We start from the raw sequence: 11853 nt of genomic DNA on the forward strand, positions 1-11853 counted from the left end.
TGGTTCTGTAAAAACTCAACATTTAGATGGAAGACCTCGTAAGACTACTCCTAGACAAGATAATTTAATAGCGAGAGAGTTCAAGAAATTACCAAAAATAACTCCTCGAGAGGTTGTTAATAGCCTAAAATTAGAAAGAAGTACCCGAAGACGACCAAAGAGAAAAAGATTAGATCCAAAGTACACAAATAAGACTGTAAAGTTTGGCGGTGGCAATATTATGGTATGGGGATGTTGTTCAGGGCAAGGTATGGGCCCAATTCATATTATAAAAGATACCATGACAGGTATAGGATACAGAACCATATTAAACGATGTTATGCATCCATACGCTGAGGAAAATATGCCCCTAGTTTGAAGATTCCAACACGACAACGACCCGAAACACACCTCTAGGGTTGTAACCGAGTGGTTACAATCCAACGAGGTGGCCTGCCCAATCCCATAGAAAATCTATGGGAAATTTTAGATCGTAAAATAAGGACCCAAAATTACACCAGAAAGGAAGATTTATCGGAGGCGGTTATAAGGGAATGGCAAAATATTTCAAAGGACACCATTGACTCTTTAATTGGTTCAATGCATCGTCGATGTGTAGCAATTATAAAATAATAAGGGATACCCAACAAAATATTGAGTTATTGCAAAGTTTAGACCATATTCGTTCAAATAATATATAAGTTTCCATTGTTTTGTCAATGCTGTAATAAAGAAATCTTTTAATTTTGTTTTCTCTTTTTTAAAATTTAATTAATTATGTCCTTTGTTATACCCTTCACCTTCGTGAGAAGGGTATATATAAGTTTGTCATTCCGTTTGTAATTTCTACATTTTTCATTTCCGACCCTATAAAGTATATATATTCTGGATCCTTATAGATAGCGGAGTCGATTAAGCCATGTCCGTCTGTCTGTCTGTCTGTCTGTCTGTCTGTCTGTCTGTCTGTCTGTCTGTCTGTCTGTCTGTCTGTCTGTCTGTCTGTCTGTCTGTCCGTCTGTCTGTCTGTCTGTCTGTCTGTCTGTCTGTTGAAATCAGTTTTCTGAAGACCCCAGATATCTTCGGGATCCAAATCTTCAATAATTCTGTCAGACATGCTTTCGAGAATTTTGCTATTTAAAATCAGCAAAATCGGTCCACAAATGGCTGAGATATGAGGAAAAAACCAAGACAACCTCGATTTTTGACCTATTTTTTACCTATATCTGGATTACTAAGACATTAATATAGACAATATGGATATCTAATGATAGATATTTCAAAGACATTTGCAACTACGTATATAAGACCATAGTAAGTTGGACCTACAATGGGTCATAATCGGGAAAAAAATTTTAACCCGAATTTTTAAAAAAAAAAAAAAAATTGAAAAAACAAAAAATATTTTTTTTAAAATTTAAAAAAAAAATTTGAAAAAAAATTTTTTTTTAAATTTAAAAAAAAAAATTTTTAAATTTTTAAAAAAAAAAAAATTTAAAATTTAAAAAACAAATTTTAAATATAAAAAAAAAAAAATTAAAATAACAATCAAAAAAATTTTTTTCCAAAAAATTTAAAAAATGGAAAAAAAATTAAATTTTGTTTACCTAAAAATATTTAAAAGTTTGAAGTATAATTTGGTGAAGGGTATATAAGATTCGGCACAGCCGAATATAGCACTCTTACTTGTTTTTTGTTAAATTAAGTTAATAAAAGTATACAAATAAAATAATACAAAAATGATAAAATTTTTTAAAAAATTATTTCAGATTTTAGGCCACTAATGAAATATTTAGAAAAGTTTCCATTGTTTTGTCAACCACTGTATGTATCAAAAGATCTTTTAATCAATGGATTACTTTTGCCATTGTCTGTACATTTGTACAATATAAATTCATGCAAAGTATTGGCCATTGATCGCTATGACATATTTCCATCTTTCTGAGTTCAAAAGCACTGATCATATCGAGCCATAACCGTCAAAACGACGTAAATGCCATGATTATCGATTTTCGTAAATCGACCCTTCGGTATTCGGCGCAGGTCTCTGCTTGTTGGTTACGATAACACAATAAACATAGCATACAAAGTAGTATTATTTTAGGACATTTTTTGCTTGAAAAGCAATAAAAACCATTGTGGAATATTAGGACATTATGATAATATGACACGAGACTTTGTGAATTGACCAAATATGTTTTCATAATTAGCAGGTTAGAAAGTTAGAATGATTTTGTTGATAAATGCGTTGTTTTCGTTCAGTTTTTCAAAAACACAGTTCACAAATGTTCCAAGCGTCCAGGGAATTATATGCCTAAAATTACCAAAGTTTGTACTATATATGTAGCTGTCATGGGATGAGAGTACAATTCTTGGCATTTCATAATTTGACAGCCAATTTGCTTCCTAACCTCCAATAACCTCACATATGAAAGGAAATTTGTGAATATTTGATTGTTTTTCATTAAAATGCATTAATAAAAACCGCTAAATTAGTCTTACTGCGTTTGCAATTAGACTTCATTATTATTATCATAACATTAGAGCAACGTAAAGTAATGCAACAAATAAATATATAGATGTAATGTGATTTTATGTCACAAATAGACAACTTTATTGTGGCACTTAAGGCATCTTGTCATGTTCTTTCAAAAGTTTACAATGTTTTTAGGCTCCAATTCATTCATTCAGGCGTTCGTTCGCATTCGCATTCGTAGCCATGACATTTCTTTACAATTAATGTTTTTTTTTTAATTTTTGTAGCCATATCACATTTTGTGATTCAATAGACAATGTCATTTTGTTTCAATTTGGATATGTTTTCACGGTGTTTGGCTAAAAAATAAATATTACCGGTTTGTGTTTAGATGCCTTCACATTTAGGCGTGTCACAGACTTTAATAATATTGCAGAAGACGAGGTCTTTTTTCTAAAAACTCGCTTTTGTCCTTAAAAGTAGTTTTTTCACAAAAAAAACGGTTTTTCACTAAAAAAAACATTTTCATTAAAAAAACGTTTTTTTTTCACTAAAAAAGCATTTTTTTCATTAAAAAAACGTTTTTTTCACTAAAAAAAAACATTTTTTTCATTAAAAAAACGTTTTTTTTTTCACTAAAAAACCTTTTTTTCATTAAAAAAACGTTTTCTTTTACTAAAAACCTATTTTTCACTAAAAAACAGTTTTTTCACTAAAAAACTGTTTTTTCACTAAAAAACAGTTTTTTCACTAAAAAAATGTTTTTTTCACTAAAAAAATGTTTTTTCACTAAAAAAATGTTTTTTCACTAAAAAAATGTTTTTTCACGAAAAAAAAATGTTTTTTCACTAAAAAAATTTTTTTCACTAAAAAAATGTTTTTTCACTAAAAAGAACTGTTTTTTTCACTAAAAAAAAGTATTTTCACTAAAAAAACAGTCTTTTCACTAAAAAAACAGTCTTTTCACTAAAAAAAACAGTCTTTTCACTAAAAAAAAACAGTCTTTTCACTAAAAAAAAAGTACTTTCACTAAAAAAAACAGTCTTTTCACTAAAAAAACAGTCTTTTCACTAAAAAAAAACAGTCTTTTCACTAAAAAAAACAGTTTTTTCACTAAAAAAAAACAGTTTTTTCACTAAAAAACTGTTTTTTCACTAACAAAACGTTTTTCAAAAAAAATCTTTTTTTTCAATAAAAACTTTTTGCTTTTAAAAAAAAGTTTTTCCACTAAAGTACCTCTTAAAAATATTGATTTCTTAACAAATTCGTGAGCACCCCTCTAAACAAGCACTCTTGTCTTATGCACTGATTATGTTGTTGATTGTCTGCAAATGAAAAAAAAAAAATACTAGTGGCACAGCAATACGTAGCAATAGTGAGTGGCAACAATCGAATCGTAGTTGCAACACTAACTAACAATAACAACATGTAAATAAAAATAAATATGTAGTTTAAATATCTGTTGAATGTCTGTCTGCCTGCAGTGAACCATACTGGCACGTTTCGCAATAACATTTTGTTTTGATTTTGGCCATTTCTTTCTTTCATTCAAACTCGTACTTTCTGGGCAATTACAATTATTGTTGTTGTTGCTTAGCTTTTTGTTTTCGTTTAACGTGCAACATAACAAAATGCAACTGCAACAACAACAACAAGAAGTGCCAAGTAAAAACAAAATAAAACAAAATATATTTTAAAGAAAAACCTAATAACTCGTTTCAACTTTACGGTAGAGTTTGTTTGATTCATATTTAAACGCTTGCAACGGCATTAAGCCACTGGTAATAATAACGGAACTCAGTCTTACAAGGTTGTCTGTGCAACGTGATACGGAATTAAAAATAAACAAACAAATATTTGAATTTTAATTAACAAAACCAAAAAAAAATGTATTTTCCCAAAGGAGTAAGTGTGTGCTGCAATAATAAAAACAAAATTAATAAACAAAGGAAAATTTAGAAATTTTTAGAAATTATGGATAAAAAGAATCCTTGCTAAATGAAACTTATTTAATATGAATGAAGTATAGTGTAATAACGGAAGTGTGTCTCGATTTTGTATGAATTTTTAATGAAGTGCTTGCATACAAAATAAACCTTAATAAGAATTCCAAATAGAAGTAAAATAATAAGACAATATAAATATTATGTACCGGGAAAATATCAATTATTCATCTTACAATTATTCTTTTAACAAAAAAAAAAAAAAAAACAAATTTCTTCAACAAGAATTCAAATGTAATTGAACACTAATTGCAAAATGTGTCCAATGACAAAAATAAATGGAATAAATAACGAGGACTTAGTGTACAATAGTGCCAAGTCCTTTTTTTATAAATTTTACAAGACACACAAAACCACGTTTTAAAATAGTTTTTTGGTTTAAAACATTTCTTAATCTGTTTTTCTAAAACATAAAATACCCATTTTAAAAGCTATGCTTGTCAAGTTAAAAGGTATTTTCTAATATTCTCAATACATACACATTTTTAGAAAAACTAGTTAACACCATTTTTTGAACACAAAAGAAAAAACATAATTCACTAATTATTTAATATGAATTTATGTTATTATGCAGGCGCATTAAACAAAACATAAATTTAAATAATGTTAAAGATTTCGAGTTCCATCGAACTCATTTTTGGATATTAAAACCGAAAATGGATGTCAGTTACCCTGTTTTTTTCGAAAAATGGAGTTACCTAGTTTTTCCAAAAAAAAAATTTTTTTTCAATTTATTTTTATATTTTACCGAATTAATTAGTTTTCGAAACAACGTCGTTTTAAACTTATAATTTGTCTGTTTTTTAAGAAACTATGGAGTTACCCTGTTTTTTCAAAAACTGCATGTAGTTACCTAGTTTTTACATAAAATAACTTTTAAATGAGAAACTATATCAAAATTCCGATCTAACAGAGTGATAGTAAATGAAATGCACTTTATATTTTTGGTGTTATCTCAATTTTTGCAAAAAGTGGAGTTAACTAGTTTTTCCATGCGGCCACAGATTCGTTCATTATTTCAAATTATTTGATTTAAAGTTGTATTCAAAATAGTTTCCAACAAATTTGTTCTATCGATTTGTGTTAAAAGTTGAATTTTCATTAAAATATAGACTTAAAACGTTTGCACAATAAGATCTATAATAAAGAGTGAGCCAGAAAAAGCTAAATAAAACTTAAAAATTCTCAAAAAAAAAACCTAAATTTATTCAAATATTGTACAAATTCATTAAACATTAAAATATTTTCATATAACTCGGTATTTATAAATTTATCCACTTTTTCTGGAAATCCTTCCATTAAAGATTTTATAGTTGATTCTGTTAACTTTTTTGGACGAGGTGGTCTACCTATGCCTAAAATCGGACATATCCTAGAAAACCTTTTCAGTGTTCTTTAAGTATTTTTGTACAAGGGCCCAATACCTTTCAGAACAGTTTGGTGGACTTGCCTCCCGTGGTAAAAAATTGACTTTATTGTTTGAATACCACCTTTTTCCATAGTGGCATGATGCCAAATCGGGCCAAAAATATGAAGACACTCTGTGCTGTTTTAAGAAAAGTAAAATCCGTTTTTTTTAAACACTCCGTAATATATATATCTGTGTTTATCGTGCCTGATGTCATAAATGATTGGCTTCTTTTGCCACAATTGCAATTGGCTTGCCACACAAGAAACTTGTTGGGGAATTTTGATTGTTTTTTTGTCCGGTATTATTCTTGAACATTATCTCGTCCATCGGCCACATACAAATCTTGACTCGGAAGTTGTGAAAATTCTGGCAGTATATAAGTTTCATCATCTGGTGTATTTTATACCCTATACCCTTAAATATTTTTTAAAACAAAAAAATTTTTTGTTTAAAATTTAAAAAAATTTTTTTTTGAAAATTTAAAAAAAAATTAAAAAAACTCAAAAAAAAAAATTTTGTTCACCTAAAAATATTTAAAATTTTTATTTTGAAGTATAATTTGGGGAAGGGTATATAAGATTCGGCACAGCCGAATATAGCTCTCTTACTTGTTTTTTATAAAATTTGACCTGAGTTTTTTAGCTCGGTCTTTTGCTTCTAAGTTCTTTACAGAATTGAGATCTGCAACTTTCTGAACTTTATACGACTTCAACCCAGCATTAAAGCTTTGGCTTTGCGCACAAAAGAATCAGAGCATTTAACTTTACGAGCTGCTTTACCAATATATGTTGGACCGTTTTTTCTTCCTGATCCAGCTTTCCTTTTAATGTTCAAGACTTCCTGGTACTGTTCAATGGCTTTGGAAACAATGTTACGATGAAACTTGGATTTTAATTTTTATACCCTTCACCTTCGTGGGAAGGGTATATACGCGCAGAGAAAAAATATAATTGGGCATGGTTACTGTAACCATTTAAATAGTGTTACAAGATTTTTAACAATATTATAGTCACAGTAACTATTTACATGATTGTGGTAACCATAATATGGTTAATTTATGATTCACATGATTGTATCAACCATATATATGGTTACAGTAAACAAATATATGTTTGTGGCAACCATATTTATGATGAATAATTTTATCATAATATGTTGTTCTCAGATTATGATAAGCCTTAAGCCGAGAGCACCATAATATGATAAGTGCTTCATCATATGAATGGTTGTCACAAACATATATTTGTTTACTGTAACCATATATATGGTTGATACAATCATGTGAATTGTAAATTAACCATATTATGGTTACCACAATCATGTAAATGGTTACTGTGACTATAATATAGTTAAAAAACTTGTAACGATATTGAAATGGTTACAGTAACCATGCCCAACTATATTTTTTCTCTGCGTGTATAAGTTTGTCATTCCGTTTGAAATTTCCACAATATAATTTTCCGACCCTATAAAGTATATATATTCTGGATCCTTATAGATAGCGGAGTCGACTAAGCCATGGCCGTCTGTCTGTTGAAATCAATTTTCTGAAGACCCCAGATATCTTCGGGATCCAAATCTTCAATAATTCTGTCAGACATGCTTTCGAGAAGTTTCCTATTTAAAATAAGCAAAATCCGTCCATAAATAATATAGATATGAGCAAAAATTCGAGACAACCTGTGAAAAATTCATAAAAAAAACCAAAACGTATGTTTGGATGTGTGTTGGTTTCATTACTTTGCGTATTTTGTTTTTTTTTTGTTTTTTTGGTGCTTAGTTTCGTTTGGCGTTGTTGTTTTTATACATTCGTGAGAAGGCTATATATAAGATTGTCATTACGTTTGTAACTTCTACAATATAATCAATTAAATGTAAAAGACCTATTGGATAGTAATTCAGACACAATTTTTCACAATTTCAGACACAAGATCGGTCAAGAACTCTCGGAGTTAGTGGGGGCCAAAATTTGACATTTTGGCCAAACATGTGATTTTTCTCATCCATGTAACTTATTACTTATTGTTCTTAGCAAAATATGTCCCAAATAGTTTAGATAGCTATTTCTTCAATCTTTCGAAAAAAAAAATATTTAAAAAAAAAAATTTATATTTTTTTTCCGAAATCAAAAACTTTGACTTTTTTTCCAAAGGGCCCTTTTTTAAAAAAAAAAAAATAAAGCTTAGATATTTTTCTTGAGGACCTATTTGGTCGCTTAGTGGGATGCGAGTTTGATATCTATCAAAAAAATGAACTTTGTCCTATTGTGTCGGTGGACGATATGGTAATAGGGGAAACAGAAGACATTACTGAAACGAGTCTTTTATCAGAACTTAACGAAACTATTAAAGTATTCAAAATTTAAAAAATCCAAAAAGGACACCAATGCACATAGGTCTGAAGTATAATTATTTTTGGACAAAACCATATACTTTCTTTTTTACGTTGAAAATTAATTGAATACTAATAAGTGATAGGTTGAAATAAGTTTTAGCACTTTTTAACCATTTTGTGCCCAATAAAAATTTAGAAAAATTTTAATTAAATAATTTATTTTTAATGTGCTAATATTTCACACTCAACACTTTTCAAGATTATGTTTTACTCTTATTTTAAGTCTGTATTAAAAACAATTTTATAACTTAAAATATAAATTTTTGAGGTAATATTTAGATTAAATAATGTAAATTTTGCAAAATATATATTTTGTAAAATAAATTGATTGCAAATATTTCCCAACATATTGGATTAATTTCGATTTTTAAAATTTTTCTTAACACTTTTCAACATTTTGTTTTATTCTTAATTAAAGTCTGTATTAAAAATTAGAACCAAAAAATGTTTATGACCAAAAAAATGTTTAATTTTTCATAAAACGGGCAAGTTATGGTAAAGTAAATTGATTGCAAATATTTTCCACCATATTGCTCTAATTTCGGGTTTATATACTTTTCACAACACTTTTAACAATTTTGTTTTATCTTTGTTTAAAGTCTGCATAAATATTCAGACTATATTTTTAGTGCAATTTTTAACAAAACGGGCAATGAATGATAAAATAAATTGATTGTAAATAATTCCCAATATATTGATCTAATTTCGGTTTTTTATATTTTTCTCAACACTATTAACCATTTTGTTTTATTTTTATTTAAAGTCTATATAAAAATTCAAAAAAAAAAATATTTTAAGTAAAAATTTGCTTAATGTCCATTATTACCAAAACGGGCAAGTCATGATAAAATAATTTGATTGCAAAAATTTGGCAACATATTTGCCTAATTTCGGGTTTTTATATTTTTTTCAACACTTTTAAACATTTTGTTTTATTCTTAATTAAAGTCGAAGTTTTAATGAATATAAATTAAATTTTTGAAGCAAAACGAATCTTAAGAAATTGCTATTTTTAACGAAACCGGCAAGTTATGGCAAAATATATTAATTGCAAATAATTCCTAACATATTGGTCTAAGTTCGCTGTTTTATAATTTTTTCAACACTTGTAAACATTTTGTATTATTCTTAACTGTAGTCTGTATAAAAATAAAAAAATAATTATGAATAAAATATATCTAATATATTCTGTATATCAGCAAATTTTTTTAAAGATTTAACTTTTGACATATAAAATATATATCATCAACTATAATCTAAATAAGAATTATTTTATTATTTTCTTTATTTAACTAAAAAAAATCTGTTGGATAAGCATAGTACCAACATGATGGAATATATTTTTTTTTTTAATTTACGAAAAATATTTTATTTTTGTTTCATCGCGGTGTAACGTGTAGTAGGTTTTTCAAAAAACAGAAGTCCACATAAATATATTTCAAGTGTTTACTTCCACATTGCAGTACCAAAAATGTCATCGCAAGATTTTAGTTTTGGCCATAAATTGTGTATTTTTAGACCTATGTGCAATGGTATGATGGAGTATTTTATTTGCTTAGAAAAAACATAAAAAAAAAAATTGAAAAATTTAAAAATTGGATATTCGTTATAATGCCTGACTTTCTCCAACATATACAATCAGTAAAAGAGTTTTTTCAAGTAAACTTTTGTTAAATCTAAAAAAAAATAGTTTAAGAGGAACGCATTTAAATTATATTCTTTGTTTAAAATATTTCAGAAAATCACCCAAAAATCCTAAAAAAAATTAAAAAGGGTATATATTTATTTATTGTTTTGTTGAATTGTTATGTTTTGACTGTTTATTGTGTTTTTTGTTCTTTTTATTAATAAATTGCTTATATAAGTACAATTCGAGTTTTTCTTTTCAATTTAAAATTACAATAGAAATTATTCGGTTAATCGATTAATTAAAAATTAACCGATTAAATCAGAAACCCAATTCAAAAGAAAAACATGAAAAATACCCTACAATCGCCAGCCATGCGACATTGCGCAATTTTCTAGCCAGCAAAGTTACCAGTGAAAAAAAAACTCAAAGTTTTATTCATTAAAATTTCTCCATTTTTGTACAAGTTACAAGCTGTACAAAGTTTTTCCAACCAGAGGTGGTCGATTTTAACACCCTGTATCTCACCTAGTGTTCTAATATGGTGGTCACAAATTCCATTAACTTAAAACATATATCCTCCTCTACGATTCGTTCATACATCATTTTGCAAGTAGACCAGTACTTTGGAAGATTCACAGTGTAGCAGCCAATTCAAATTTAAATGATTATTTTGTTAACAGTGCTTTAAGAATAAGCTTTTACTTAAAGTTACCATATTATTTGATTCGCTTATAAAAAAAGCTTTTTCCAGCAGAAAGCTTTCCTTAAACATACTAGCATGTATTGAGTGTGTGTGTTTGAATGTTAAAAAAAAACTTTTACACATTTAAATTTATTAAATTGTTAAACTTTTTTCTTTTCCCCCAGGTCATCACATTTTTATATATAACAACACTAATTTTGGCTCTAACCACAGCCTATCCCTCCAAGGAAAATCTCAAGTAAGCTCATTAATTATGTCCATAATAAAATAAAATATTATTTATTAGCATTTCATCACCCAATTAAACGATCATTATTTTTGTTATTTTCTAAAGAATACGAATACATATACCGGTAAAACATCACACCCATGTCCATCATAAGACGGTGGTGAAAAAGGTTCCCCTGCCCATACCAGTGCCCGTCAAAGAGCACAAGAAACATCATGACGAATACAAGAGGAAACAAAGCGAAGAGGAGGAAGAGGTAATGGAGGAAGAGTTCGAGGGTTACGATTATCCCAAAAAGAAACGAAGAACCAGACATCCATTTGTATGAAGAAAAAAAATCAACACAGAATTTAATTATAAAATTCAAATAAAGCAAAAAAAAAAAAACAAAAGTAATTAAGTGCAATAGAAAACAAAAACCAAACAATTAATCAAACTTAGTTGATACACAACAGATGGGGATGAAGTGAAGTGAAGCGATGAATGGAATGAATCTGTTCATCTTTATTTTGTTTTTATTTATGTTTTCTTTTTCATTATGTAGTTTTAAGATGATTTTTTTATCTGTTTTGTTGTGACTTTTGAAAGTAGATGTTAATAAAGGCACAAGGAATGTCGATTAATTGTTTTAATTGGAGGGTGCTTGAACATCTTTAAGATGAAGTCAAATAAAAGGTATATAAAAAGTAATTTGATACAAAAAAATTAAATAATTTTCAATTGATTGACTGTTAGTAACTAACAATTGTTTAGTAACATAAAGGAATCATTTGGCAAAAAGTTCGCATTTTCGCAAGGTTAATAAACGGTGACGTGACTACCTCCAATATATATGTGTTTATATGGAAGAGTAGCTTAATTCGACATAACGGCGAATTGATAACGAAAAATCATCTCTATTTAACAATACTTTTTAAAAAATTGTACCTTTGATGTCTAATAAATTCATTTCCAATATGTTAAGTTACAATAGAAATTACACAAAATTGGAAATATGTAATTAAAAAATTCTTTTTTCGACTTAAACTATT

General features: G+C 27.8%; 1 protein-coding gene across 1 annotated transcript; it reads left to right on the forward strand.

Annotated features, from left to right (window-relative positions):
* Nucleotides 1-4339: 4339 nt before the first annotated feature.
* LOC135959573 (uncharacterized) lies at nucleotides 4340-11203 on the forward strand. The gene is made up of 3 exons (XM_065510520.1): nucleotides 4340-4357; nucleotides 10758-10831; nucleotides 10928-11203. The coding sequence occupies exons 1-3, from the start codon at nucleotides 4340-4342 to the stop codon at nucleotides 11148-11150; spliced, it is 315 nt and encodes a 104-aa protein (XP_065366592.1). The 3' UTR covers nucleotides 11151-11203.
* The last annotated feature ends 650 nt before the right edge of the window (nucleotides 11204-11853 follow it).

The sequence above is a fragment of the Calliphora vicina genome, chromosome 5 (genome assembly GCF_958450345.1).
Source record: "Calliphora vicina chromosome 5, idCalVici1.1, whole genome shotgun sequence".
NCBI classification, from domain to species: Eukaryota; Metazoa; Arthropoda; class Insecta; order Diptera; family Calliphoridae; genus Calliphora; species Calliphora vicina.